Raw genomic sequence first — 13,076 nt, 5'->3', positions numbered from 1 at the left:
ATACTTTGGCCACCTGATGCAAAGAACTGACTCACTGGAAAAGACCCAGATGCTGGGAAAGATTGAAGGCAAGAGGAGAAGGGGACAACAGAAGATGAGATGGCTGGATGGCATCACCGACTTGATGGACATAAGTTTGAGCAAGGTCTGGGAGTTAGTGATGGACAAGGAAGCCTGGCGTGCTGCAGTCCATGGGGTCACAAAGAGTCAAAAAGACTGAAGCAACTGAGGACACACATATGAATTTGTAGGTGACACATTTCAGACCACAGCAGAAGGTGATAGCCAGGAAGAAAAGTGACCTTGTCTGTTATGAAGTGGTAATGCCAGACTCACCTGTTCACCCTCCCACATAAGCCGAAGAGCTTAGTCAGATCACCGTAGTCTCTAGGAGGAGGAAAAGGAAAGGTGGGAACAGAACCAGAACCTGTTGGGTCACCCCCTTTGCAGTGTGCCTTTCTTCCAGCTGATTCTCCCAGCAACCTCACCAGCTTACAGCTGTGGAGACCGTGGCTTGGAGAGAGATGACTTGCTCCTTCACACTGTACTCACAGTCCCTGCCGAGCTGGGATTGGAGGGCTTCTTACCACAGTCGTGAGGGGGCAGAAACCCACAGCCCACCTTAGGAGCAAGCCCTCCACACTGGAGGGCCTAGCCAGCCCTGCAGTGGTGTCTCCTCTGACTCGAGGCTTTCTCACAGTAAAATAGAGCTAGTGCTTCATCCCCAAGGTTGCTCAGGAGACTAAACGAAATCACAGTGTGAACTGGCAGGCCCGAGCCAGCACTGAACCAGGCTGCTGCCACTCCTCAGCATCCCTCTGAGAGCCCACATTGTGCTGGGAAGGCAGCTTTGCTGAAAATAACTAAGCATTGGCCAGCACTCCATGTGGAAGACGATAGGGGACAAAATGAATGAAAATGTCATTCTTTCTATGAATACTCACCCAGCCAAAAAGCTTTGCTCTCCCAGTCAGGCGGATCTTAAAGTCGGTCAACAGGGCCCTTGCCTCAGAACATCAGTCCCAGCCTTCAAGTTTCAGGCTTCAGCTCAGGCACTGGCCTCACCAGCCCCCAGCCCCAGCCTCAGGTATACCCTCAACTCCTCCTCTGGCTCATGCCTCATGTTCAATGGGTCCCATTTTTCCTGCTTCAGAAGTGCCTCTGGATCAGGTCCTCTCTCCTCATTGACCCACATGGCCTCGCTGGGGTCCCGAGCATCTCTCACCTGCAGGCACTGCCTGGGCCCCCTTACAGTCTGACTGCCCCAGGCTCACTTCTGGGCCTTCCTCCCACACTGCCTTACCCGTCACTGTCCTGCTTAAGCACATCCATCCTCCTTAACGCATCCTTGGAGTTCCACCCCCACACAGGTCATCCTGCCATCCCAGGACTCTTCAGCTCTGTCTCCTTGCATGTGCTATGCCTCCAACCCCACCCCTCAAATGCCCTTCACCCTTCTTTCCCAGCAAGCTCCTCTCGGTTCTCCCAAGCAGCTCCCGTGGCACCCAACCCCAGTCTTCACCCGGCTCCCGCAGCACCCTGCTGGGTTTTGCGGTGCTTGGTGACCATTTCCCACACTGCAATGCAATCAGCTGTATCTGCTTGTCTTCCCCACCAGATTGTGCCTGGAGAGCAAGTGCTCTACCCATCTTTTCTCCAAGTGCCTGACCAACAGATCCTCCGTAAGTGCTTGTTGACTGATAGAATGCACGAGGTCCCTGTTCCTTCTGCTGTGAGTAAAGATCTATCTGTTGCCGTTTACCCCCAAATCACCCAATGTACACCTCCCCCTTTCCCTGTATTAACTCATCTTTCTGAAGATGAACCCCTAGAAACCAACTTCTTGGAAAGTTCAGGCTTCATCTCAGGCACCCCTGTAAGTCTTGTGCTGGCTGATTTCCCAGTGAGTGCATCAGGCTCCACGCACAGCTGCCTCAGCTCTGCGGCTCTGCCTGTTGGATTTGCTTTGTCAGCGGGGACGAGGGTAAGAAAGAAGCTGCACCTGGCTTCACCAGGTTTCACTGAGGTGAAACACCTCAGATGTGTTTTCTTGGATGTCCAGGATGCTGAGGTGTTTAACAAGCAAATTAGCCTCGGGATTCAAATAGGCAGTTAATAAATCTTGATAGAGATACAAATCAAAATCCTCTCGCAGAGCCTGTAGGCAAAACCTATGCTTTCCCTAAACCTCCCTAACCCCCAAGGATCACTTTCCACTCCCACCAAGGCATGTAAATGGGGTTAGGGCCAGGTTGCAGGAAATACTGCCCTCTACGGATGCACCATCATCTTCGGCTGGAAGAGGTCCTCTTGGAGGTTTCCTAACTCTATGCAAAGTAGTCTAGCCAAAGAACAAGTCACAGCACTGGAGGTGGTATGCCCTGCTTAAATCACAGCAGCACCTTTTCCTGCCACCATGGGTATCGGAGCTTCCTATCCACCCAGCCTGGAGCCAAGAGCACACAAGTCAAGGTAAGGGAGGCCCTGTGGACCTGGTAAGTTGAAAAGCCCTCCTTTAAAATCTGCTTTGCCCTTGGTGTTAGCTCTATTTTTATTTATTTATTTTTACTAGCACTGGTCTCTCTCTAACAAGGACTCTGACCAGACTTCAGGAGTTAATGCCAAGTCAAGGCAGAAACTGACACTCAGCTGAGGCCGTGATGCTCTGCTAGCCACTCCGTTTCCTCCCCGGGGAAGGAGAAGCAGGAAGAGCTGTGCTCCCCCGGGGAGATGGAGAAGCTGGACACCAACATCTCAGAGGAAGGAAGATCCTGCCATCTCTCGGAGCACTACAAGCAAATCTACCTCTCCCTGACCTACAGCGTCATCTTTGTGCTGGGGCTGCCCCTGAATGGCACCGTCCTCTGGCTCTCCTGGCACCAAACCAAGCGCTGGGGCTGCGCCACCATCTACCTGGTGAACCTGATGGTGGCGGGTCTGCTGTATATATCGACGCTGCCCTTCCTCATCGGCACCTACTCCCTCGATGACACCTGGCCCTTCGGGGAGCTGCTCTGCAAGCTGGTGCGCTTCCTGTTCTACGCCAACCTCTACAGCAGCGTCCTGCTGCCGACCTGCATCTCCGTGCACCGCTTCCTGGGTGTGTGCCACCCACTGCGCTCGCTGCCCTACCAGACCCGCCGGCACGCCCTGCTGGGCGCCACCGCCACGTGGGCTCTGGTGGTCATCCAGCTGCTGCCCACCCTGATCTTCTCCCACACAGACGACATCGACGGCCAGATGATCTGCTACAACACGACCAGCGCGGATCACTTCGACAAGTTTTTCGTCTACAGCATGGTCCTGATGTTGTCCAGCTTTGTCCTGCATGGTCCTGATGTTGCCCAGCTTTGTCCTGCATGGTCCTGATGTTGCCCAGCTTTGTCCTGCCCTCCTTGGTCATCTTGGTGTGCTACTCACTGATGGTCAGGAGCCTGGCCACACCAGTGGAGACCCTCACGAGGGTGGGTGGCGCAGCCCGGGCCAAGTCCATCCGGACCATCCTGCTGGTGTGCGGCCTCTTCGCCCTCTGCTTTGTGCCCTTCCACGTCTCGCGCTCCCTCTACTTCACGCTCCGCTTCCTGTCCTCAGACAACTGCCAGCTCCTGACGGTGGTCAGCCTGGCCTACAAGGTATGGAGGCCTCTGGTGAGCCTGAGCAGCTGCCTCAACCCAGTCCTCTACTTTCTGTCAGGTGGGAACACAGTCAGGCTCCTCCAGGAACTGGTGCACAACAAGGTGGGTGAGCACCCAGCTGGAGCCAAGGGACAGAGACCCGGGGGTGGGCAGGTCTGGGTCCTGCCAAGAAGAAGTTCGGGGGAAAGCGCCAAGATGCTGACAATGACTTGCCTGAACAGAGTCACGAGCTAATGGGAGAGAGACTCCCACTAGGTCTCCTAGTGGGGTCCTGAAAGGATTATAATTTTGATGCTAAGTGATTTTAAAATAAGAATATGGAAAAGAGCTACCAACACAAAGGAAAACTTTCCTAATGAAGCTGACATTTATCTCTCATCATTCAGATTTCAGCTCACAGGTCACCTTCTCCAAAGTCACTCCTGCCACCCTAGCCAATGTTGACCTCTCTCCCCCAAAACCAATCAATCCCTGTTATATTTCCCGATTTGCTGTCATTATTGTAACCCTTATTAGGACCTGGACTTGTTCACTTACTTATTCATGGTCTCTTCCCCCTAGAATGGAGGCTCCAATAGGACAGGGACCTCATCTGAGTGCTGTCCCCTAACAGCCGCCTGCACAGCAGGGCCCAGCACACAGTTAGAGTACAACAGGGGCTGAATGAAGAAGTGGGTGGCTGGCTGGATAGATGGAGCCCTTAATATGTAGGAGCACTTTATAAGAAGTAACTCGTTTAATCCTCCCAACAGTCCCTGGATGCAGGAGCTACTGTTAGCCCCTCTGACAGATCAGGAAACTAAGCACAGAGCTTAAAGTAGCTTATCCAAGGTCACCCAGCTGGAAAACGCCCAAATTATAGTGCTGGATGGGAGCTCTGAACCCAGGCACTGGCTCTGAGGAACACAGCCCTAAGATTGAAGCAGATGGCCCAATGCAAATACTCAAGAGCTGGCTGAGTTTTCGTTGACAGTACCAGCTCACCTGTTTACATAACTGCTGTGACCTGAAGACAACTTCAGCAGTCCCCAACCTTTTTGGCACCAGGGACTGGTTTCATGGAAGTCAATTTTTCCATGGAGCAGGGGTAGGAAGGGATGGTTTCAGGGTGATTCACGTGCATTTACTGTGCACTTTATTTCTATGATTATTACATCAGCTCTACCTCAGATCATCAGGCATGATTAGATCCTAGAGGTTGGGGACCCCCAGTACACAGTATGTGCTCTTTTATTATGCTTCTTAACCAGTGTTCTGGTTAAAGTCAGAAAAGGCTCTGCAGGCAAGTGGCTGCAGAAGGGATGATCCACCTTATTCATATGTGAACATAATGTCTCAGTTTATGACAGAAAAGTCTACCACTGTCTTAAATCACAAGATGATGCTCATCTTCTTAAAAAAAAAAGTAATACAAAACCAGAAAAGACCTTTAAAAAAAACTCATATTTAAACAGTAATGATCTCCAAGGAGCTCTCAGGTCTAAACATGCATGATTTAATAATTCATTATAATCTCTCTATGAAGAGGTGGATAAGCCTTTTTCATAAAAGCTAAAGTGTAACCCCTCATTACTACCCCGACTCTATTTACAGGGAATGTCTGAGTAAACCACATACATGTCTAAATCATAAAATTTTATTCTAAAAGTGCCGTTTATTGCTTTCAAGGGCACACAATAATTAGAACTAGACTAAGTGTTGCCTAGCAGAATTCCTTCAGATAATTAGTTTAATGAATAGGCAAGGATGTTTTCTAATTAGCAGGTCAGCTGTTTCTATATAAATAAGTGCTTCTATAGTAGCTGAGAGAGCTTAAAACTGTTTGCTCTTTTGAATATTGTCTCAGTTGTCTGCTTATATTATTACTTTTTGTCCCTTTCTTCTCACAAACACAAAGGAAACACTCAGCTGACCTACAGTCTCAACTATTACCTCTTACAAATGAGCAAAGTTTAACATTCCTGGAGAGTTGGCTCCCCAGTAAACACTTAAAGCCACCCTACATCCCACTTAGACATTATTTCTAATGCCCACCAGCCTGCCAACCCTGGAAATGGAAAGAAAACTAATCTAGAATTTTCAGGATGCATCACTTTTATCTAAAAAGCAGTTTGTAAATACTAAGTGTTAGTCACTCACTCGTGTCCGACTCTTTGCAACTCCATGGATGGTCGCTAGCCAGGCTCCTTTGTCCATGAAATTCTCAAGGCAAGAATACTGAAGGAGCCATTCCCTTCTGCAGGGGCTCTTCCTGATCCAAGGATCGAGCCTGGGTCTCCTGCACTGCAGGCAGATTCTTCACATCTGAGCCACAAGTGCTTTATACCCCTGGCTGAAGTTTTCCAGTCTTAAGTCCTTGCTAAATTCCGTGCTTACAATTATTTCTCTGATCCATATAATGCTAATTTTGCTTCTACAGAATCTTTTGACTTACCTAATAGCAAAGAATAAGCATCCACTTTTAACTTACTTTTCTATCACTGGGATCAAGAAAGTTACACCTAGTTGTCATCATATCCTAGTTTTCAAGGGTAGTTATCTCAAGATATGAGAATCAAAGTAGACTATTCCCCTTTAGAGAAAGGGCTCCATTGAAAGGGGAGCTGGGAACCCACTGCCCAACAAAAGTCAAGGGGATATTCCTGACTCCCCTTTGGTTAGCAAACACCCATAAACACCAGGGGATGAGGAGACAAAAAGGAACGAAAGTTCTTCCTCCATCTCCCCATTCAATGCCCACCACCATAGTGAAAGCTTGGGTCCTCAAATGTGTTATCACCCTGGGCTCTGAGCATCTGTGTAATCCACCTGGCTGCTCGGAAGGTCAGCAAATATCATGTTTGAAATACCAGCACTGGGACAGTACTGGATGCAAATGTAATGGCTGTAGCCACCTACAAGGGGCAAGCACAGTGCCAGCTCTTGAGGAGGTTACAGACTGTTGGAAAAACAAACCCAGACAAACAATAGGAGCACTAATTAACGACTTCAGCAGCTACAGAAAAAAGTAATGTCAGTTGGTGATTAATTAAAAGCAAACAACACAGTATAAGCATGAGGGAAGCTTTGTCAGGGGGCAGGGGCTTCTGGGGCCATGAAAGGTGTCATGTGTATGCTGAAAGCTGGGTGAAACTGCAGTTAGAATTTCTCAAGCATTGGAGAGAATGGAAAATTTGTGTGGGGGCCAACGGTTGGTTACTGAAGGGTAAGAGGCAGAGACAATGCTGGAAGGGTAGGCTGAAGTGTGATTACAAAGGCTACCCCAAAGCCAGCAAAAGAACTGCTCCTCAAGGCATGGAACCCACCAAGGGCATCTGATAAGGTCACAGGATCAAAACTTCGATTGAGAAACTTAATCTGGCAGGCGTTGTGTTTAGAGATAAGAAACAAAATGTTACAGACTTCTGTGGTATCTCCTAACTGGCTTCAAACTCAGCCTACACACCACGTCCAGGTACTTCTTAAAGAACACATTTCATAGATCACACTCTCCCTATTTCTGTCCATTCCCTCCCTACAAACTTACTTCTATAGGATAAAGACCAGATATCTCATCCTGGTCTACTAGATCCATCACAGTCCAGGCCTAGCTGAACTTTTCAACTCATAGGTCTTACACCACACCACATGGCTGTCCACTTCTCATATGTTCACCAGAGGGCCACCATCCACCACTCAACACCCTGCCCCAAACCTTCTCCACGTGCCTAGATACTCATCTCCCCAGATCTTGGGGTCCACTTCCTCCGATCTCACTGTACTGCTGACTCAGCCTCTGGGCCTATTGCCTTGGACTTGGTGATGGACTTCTTTATCATTCAGGTCTGTTTTGTCTCTCCTTCTACTCCATTTTTCAACATATAGACTATGGTACCCTAGCAACATTCCTAGGAGGAGAAGGGGATGACAGAGGATGAGATGGTTGGATGGCATCACTGACTCAATGGACATGAGTTTGAGCAAGCTCCGGGAGTTGGTGATAGACAGGGAAGCCTGGCGTGCTGCAGTCCATGGGGTCGCAAAGAGTCAGACACAACTGAGCGACTGAACTGAACTGAGCAACATTCCAAACATGATGGACACTCAGTAAGCAATGGTGATGTTGACAACGAAGAGGAGGTAGAGGAAGGTGATCACCATTTACGAGGCCACTGCAGTGATCCAAGCATACAGATAATGGGCATGAAGAACTAAATCTTTTAGTAGAACCAAAAAGATTTCAAAACATACTGGAAAGAATGAAGATGAATGAAATAAATTATTGAGACATAGGTGGTAAGGGGGACAGAAAAAAACTGACTCTGAGACTCCAAGCCTGAGCAATCAAAAGAATGATCAACTAGTACTGAGCACATAGGGACACTCAATAGTCACTCGATAGAAAAGCAAAAGGAAGGAAGGAAAGGAGGGAAGGCACAGGCTGTGCATCGTGAGGGAGAGTTCAGACAACTGAAACGTGAGCTGCTAGTGAGGCCTCAAGTTGGAAATGTAGGATGGAGGGTCAGAGAAAGTTTAGGCTCAAGCTCTGGGTTTAGAGTTATCTATTCAGGCAACTCTTCCAAGCTGCAGATGGAAATTGTATCTCTGAGGAAGAAGGGAAGAGAAAGAACAGAGGAGCTAGGAGATACAGGAACCATAAAAAGGGTTGACAGGGAACACAGAGCCAGTAGGTGGTGCTGATAATAGTGTGGGAAAACCAAACCAGGGCAGTTTCAAGAAAGAGAGTAGTCAAGGGTATCACATGAAACAGACCCACCAAAGAGAATGAACGAACAGTTGTCTCTCAGCATACAGTTCAAATGCCACCTCTTCCAAGAAGCCTCCCCTGATCACCCATCAGAATGCCCTTTCTCGGGAATTCCCTGGTGGTCCAGTGGCTAAGACTCTGCACTCCCAAGGCAGGGGGCCCTGGTTCGATCCCTGGTTAGGGAACTAGATTCACATGCTGCAACTAAGACCTGGTGCAGCCAAACAAATAAATACTAAAAATAAATATTGAAAAAAAGGCGGCTTTCTCTCTTCTCTGACCCCTTGTCCACATCTCCACTGGACCAAGTATGAGCAGCATTATTTAAGTCCCCTTAATTCCTATCCTACAGGATCTAGCAGAGATTTCAACATATGGGTACTCGCTAATCTTAGTGGAGTAAATGAACATACAGCAAGTAATTCTCCTGTGTATGCTTTCCGAAATTACTGCCTGAATCCAGTTTATGAGTGTGTGCCTATAAAACTAAATCACAAATCGTTTGGGATTTATTTGTTCTCACACTCACCAACTGCAATTCAAAGCAATTCCAGGACACACAATACCTGCAAGCATTCTCACTTTTTAGCCCATATTTCAAGAACAATAAAGGGAAATTTTTCATCAAGTTGTTTGCAATTAAGCATAACCTAAGCTTATAAAGTTGCATATTCTCATTGTCTTTTACTTTTTTGTAAACAAGCTCAATCTCCTTAGTATTTCAATTTCTCAACTTTCTGTTATGTTGATGTTTTCTGTTTGTTTGTTAATGTACCGAACAACTTCAAAGGTAATGGCCTCAAGAATTCCATGACAAGATGGGACTCATATTCCTGCAGCAAGCTCTAGCTGGGCATTATTATAGTGTTAAATCATGAACAAAAAGCAAAAAGTGCCGCTTCAAGCAAATTAAAGAATCGTTGAGTCTGAGAAAGTTCCACTCCACAGGTAGAAAAACACATTAGCCATGAGACCTTTAGAAAGCATTAACCCAACAACCAAAGACACAGTCACTGAACACTCCTTATGGTCTCTCCTTTTATAGCCTAGTTTCTTGCAAGAGTAGGCTACGCTTTTTATTGCCATTTCTACCTTGAATTCATAGTGCCAAATCATCGCAAGCTGGCTACTGCCCATCTCACCATCCCAGTGCATTGTAACTGCTCTTTACAACATACCAGTGGTTTCCAGTTACAGACCAAATGGTCATGCCCCGTCCTGCTTGGGCTTCCATGGCATCTGTCACTGTCACCCACTTCCTCATTAAACTGATTGCACACACTGCACCCTCTCCTGCTTCCACCCTGTAAGTGTGGGTGGGAGGCCCCAGGGTTCCCCCCTGCACTCTTCTATTCTACCCCACTCTCCTCCTGGGCAACCTCACTGACTCCGAGAGCCCCAATGATGACCTGCAAACTCCTTTCCAGGGAAAGCCTCTTGCATTCCAAACCCATGCGGCATCGCAAGTTCCATAAAGTCAAAATTGAAATCGTTTTCCTCCCAAACCTGCTTTCAGCTCAATGGCACCACCATCCATCCAAGCCAGAGATCTGGGAGTCGTGCTTAACTCCAGCCTCTTCCCACACTTCAAACTGTCATGATCACGTGGTCAGATCGGCCTCCCTAGCATCACAGGAATGTGTTTTCTCCTTTTCATATGCTCCACCACTGCCTTGGTTCAAATTCTATCACTTCTTGTGGGCTTCACTGCTCCAACCATCATTCTCTGACCCCTAGATTTGTTCCCCTCATCCTCTAATTCATTCCCTTCCTTCTGCTTCTACAGTCATCTTTGTAAGACATAAATCTGAATTCCCAACATGTGTATCTTCCAAAATCGCCCAAATGCCTTCAGGCTTAAGATCAAAATGCCAAACATATAACAACAGTCCTTCATCAATCTCATCTCCTATCAAAGCTTCCAACCTGGGATTTCCCTGGTGATTCAGTGGTTGGGACTTCACCTTCCAATGCAGGGGGTGTGAATTCAATCCCTGCTTGGGGAGGTAAGATCTCACATGCCTTTGGGCCAAAAAGCCAAAATACATAAAACAGATGCAATGTTGTAACAAATTCAGTAAAGACTTTAAAAGTGGTCCACATTAAAAAAAAAATCTTTAAAAAAATAAAAGCTTCCAACCTGAACTCTACACTTGCCTCCTTCACTCCATCTTCATCAATCAGCAGGTTCCAAGATTAGCTCTAGAAACTCTTGTCCTCCTCATTCATACCTCGCTCCTCCACTGCTTAGGTAAGTCATCTTATTCATCCTTTCTCATGCAGCTCAAAGACCATCTTCCTCTGGGAATCTCAGAAGTATTCTAGGATCCCTAACCCCCATTAGTCATTGCTCTATGACAGTGCTCTTGGCACCACATCACCATCTCAGAATCACTGATCTTTTGTCTGTTTCCTTCCCTCACTCATTGATGTGTGGAAGATGGTCCACAATTTCCACATTTCTGAATCACCAGCTCTAGTAAAGAGCCTTAGGTTCAGTGCTTCCAGAAATGAATGATGATACAGAAGTCTGTGCATATCATCAAGTATCATCTATTGTTACAGTATTATGGCTTGGTTTTCTTCACTACTATATTTCTTTGAATCATAAGATGCTGTCACTTACTCCTTGGAAGAAAAGTTATGACCAACCTAGACAGCATATTCAAAAGCAGAGACATTACTTTGCCAACAAAGGTCTGTCTAGTCAAGGCTATGGTTTTTCCAGTGGTCATGTATGGATGTGAGAGTTGGACTGTGAAGAAAGCTGAGCGCCAAAGAATTGATGCTTTTGAACTGTGGTGTTGGAGAAGACTCTTGAGAGTCCCTTGGACTGCAAGGAGATCCAACCAGTCCATCCTGAAGGAGATCAACCCCGGAATTTCTTTGGAGGGAATGATGCTCAAGCTGAAACTCCAGTACTCTGGACACCTCATGCGAAGAGTTGACTCACTGGAGAAGACTCTGATGCTGGGAGGGATCGGGGGCAGGATGAGAAGGGGACGACCGAGGATGAGATGGCTGGATGGCATCACTGACTCGATGGACGTGAGTCTGAGTGAACTCCAGGAGTTGGTGATGGACAGGGAGGCCTGGTGTGCTGCAATTCATGGGGTCGCAGAGTCGGACACGACTGAGCGACTGAACTGAACTGAAGATGCTGTCAAAGACACATCCCAATTTCAGAGATGTTAAGAGGTGAAATACTACAGTCTACAGAATACAGCATACTAAGTTACATGATTATAAAAACTTTATAGTCATCAGACTAAAAAGACATTTTTAAAAAATCCAAGTGCTGTAAAATAACCCAAAACTTTCTAAAATAACTCTTAAGAGAACACACGTATGTTATCTTAAAATGTTACGTTTTTCCTTTGAAATGTTCATTAAAGAACTGTTTGTTCTGTATTCTGATTGTTGTAGCCAAGCACAAATCTATATCCATTAAAATTCATAGAACCATTAAATTCATGTAATCCATTAAAATTCATAGAAAATAAAATTAAAGTCATGGGAAACATTTTTAAATCTCCATTAAATATGGCCCATTCCTTGCCTCTCCTCTCCCCCAAGCCTGGACTGCACCTCCACAACCCCATCAGAACCCAAAGAGGACACTTACTTCTCACTTACACTCTCACTCCAGCCCCTGAGCAATGACTCTGAAATTGGAGATGGCCCGTGTCCGGGCCCACCTCCCCACACCTCCACATCTCAGGCCAGGCTTCCTGCCGCTCACATAAGCCCTGCTCCTCCTGCAGCCAACACCCCTTGCAGCTGATTCCCTCATCCCTGCTCTCCCACCCTTGTTGCTGCCAGTTCAACAACCTTGAACTGGTACCTTGCATATCTTTTCTCCTCTCTCACCCTCCTCCCACTTCACTCTCTCAACTCTTGTCCACTGTACCCTACAAAGTCTGGGCTCTACTTGGGTGCAGAAGGGGGAGAGGAATTCTCCTTTTGTCCTGATTATTTACTACTTAAATATTTATTAATATTTACTCAGAGCAGATAGGGTCTGCTTTAAATGGTTAAAAACTGCCTGAATATGGTAAGACACAGAATCTGGACAATAATCGGATTTTCCTTGGGCAACTGAACCAGACTCTGCAAAGAAGGCAAGTCTGCTGCTGTGTAGGGCATGTGTGGTCTGGCAGCCGCCTTACACTTCCTCTGTGCCTCAGCTGCAGTAAGCAGCTTACTTTTTTTTTTTTTTTTAAATTGGTCATGTTCCATCCCTTCTCAGGGGCTCCGTCCATCCTGCTCCCTTTTCTTAAGACTATTTTATCCAAAATTCTCTACAACCTGGTTTCACAGAATTTACAACGGAAACCTGAGCCCCATTGCAGCTTTTCCCAACTGGTAAGGCCAACTTTCAGTAGCCATAGACTAGAACGGTCACATGGCAGTCAAAGCCTACAGAAATAACAACTGAGTAATGATACAATAAATCAGAAAAACGGATGTGCTGAATAAATAAACTTACCCTAAGTAATACACTTTCAAGCTGTTCTAGGAATTTTAAACTTACAATGTTATGCCACGTACATCAAACAATATAATCAGCTAAATATGTTAAATGTTGTCTAAAATATCTGCATGTCCAGAGAATGCAATACAAAAAAATTCCTTGACTTTAATATATAATATGACAAGACCAGTGTTAATTGCTCAGTTGTGTCTGACTCTTT

The 13,076-nt window shown here is 46.5% G+C and overlaps 1 protein-coding gene and 1 non-coding gene across 2 annotated transcripts; both read left to right on the top strand.

The window, feature by feature from the left end:
- The first annotated feature begins 2,730 nt into the window (after positions 1–2,730).
- LOC120868842 (P2Y purinoceptor 3-like) lies at positions 2,731–3,745 on the top strand. Its single transcript, XM_040247741.1, has 2 exons — positions 2,731–3,321; positions 3,380–3,745. Exons 1-2 carry the CDS (start codon positions 2,731–2,733, stop codon positions 3,743–3,745), a joined length of 957 nt encoding a protein of 318 aa, XP_040103675.1.
- Positions 3,746–8,494: 4,749 nt separating this feature from the next.
- TRNAG-CCC lies at positions 8,495–8,567 on the top strand. Its single transcript has one exon. It is a non-coding gene; the product is annotated as a tRNA-Gly (tRNA).
- Positions 8,568–13,076: the final 4,509 nt, after the last annotated feature.

Source organism: Oryx dammah, unplaced genomic scaffold (assembly GCF_014754425.2).
Source record: "Oryx dammah isolate SB20612 unplaced genomic scaffold, SCBI_Odam_1.1 HiC_scaffold_2, whole genome shotgun sequence".
In the NCBI taxonomy this organism is placed as follows: Eukaryota; Metazoa; Chordata; class Mammalia; order Artiodactyla; family Bovidae; genus Oryx; species Oryx dammah.
Note: the sequence above shows the minus strand (reverse complement) of the source record. Positions and strands in the feature narration are given on the sequence as shown.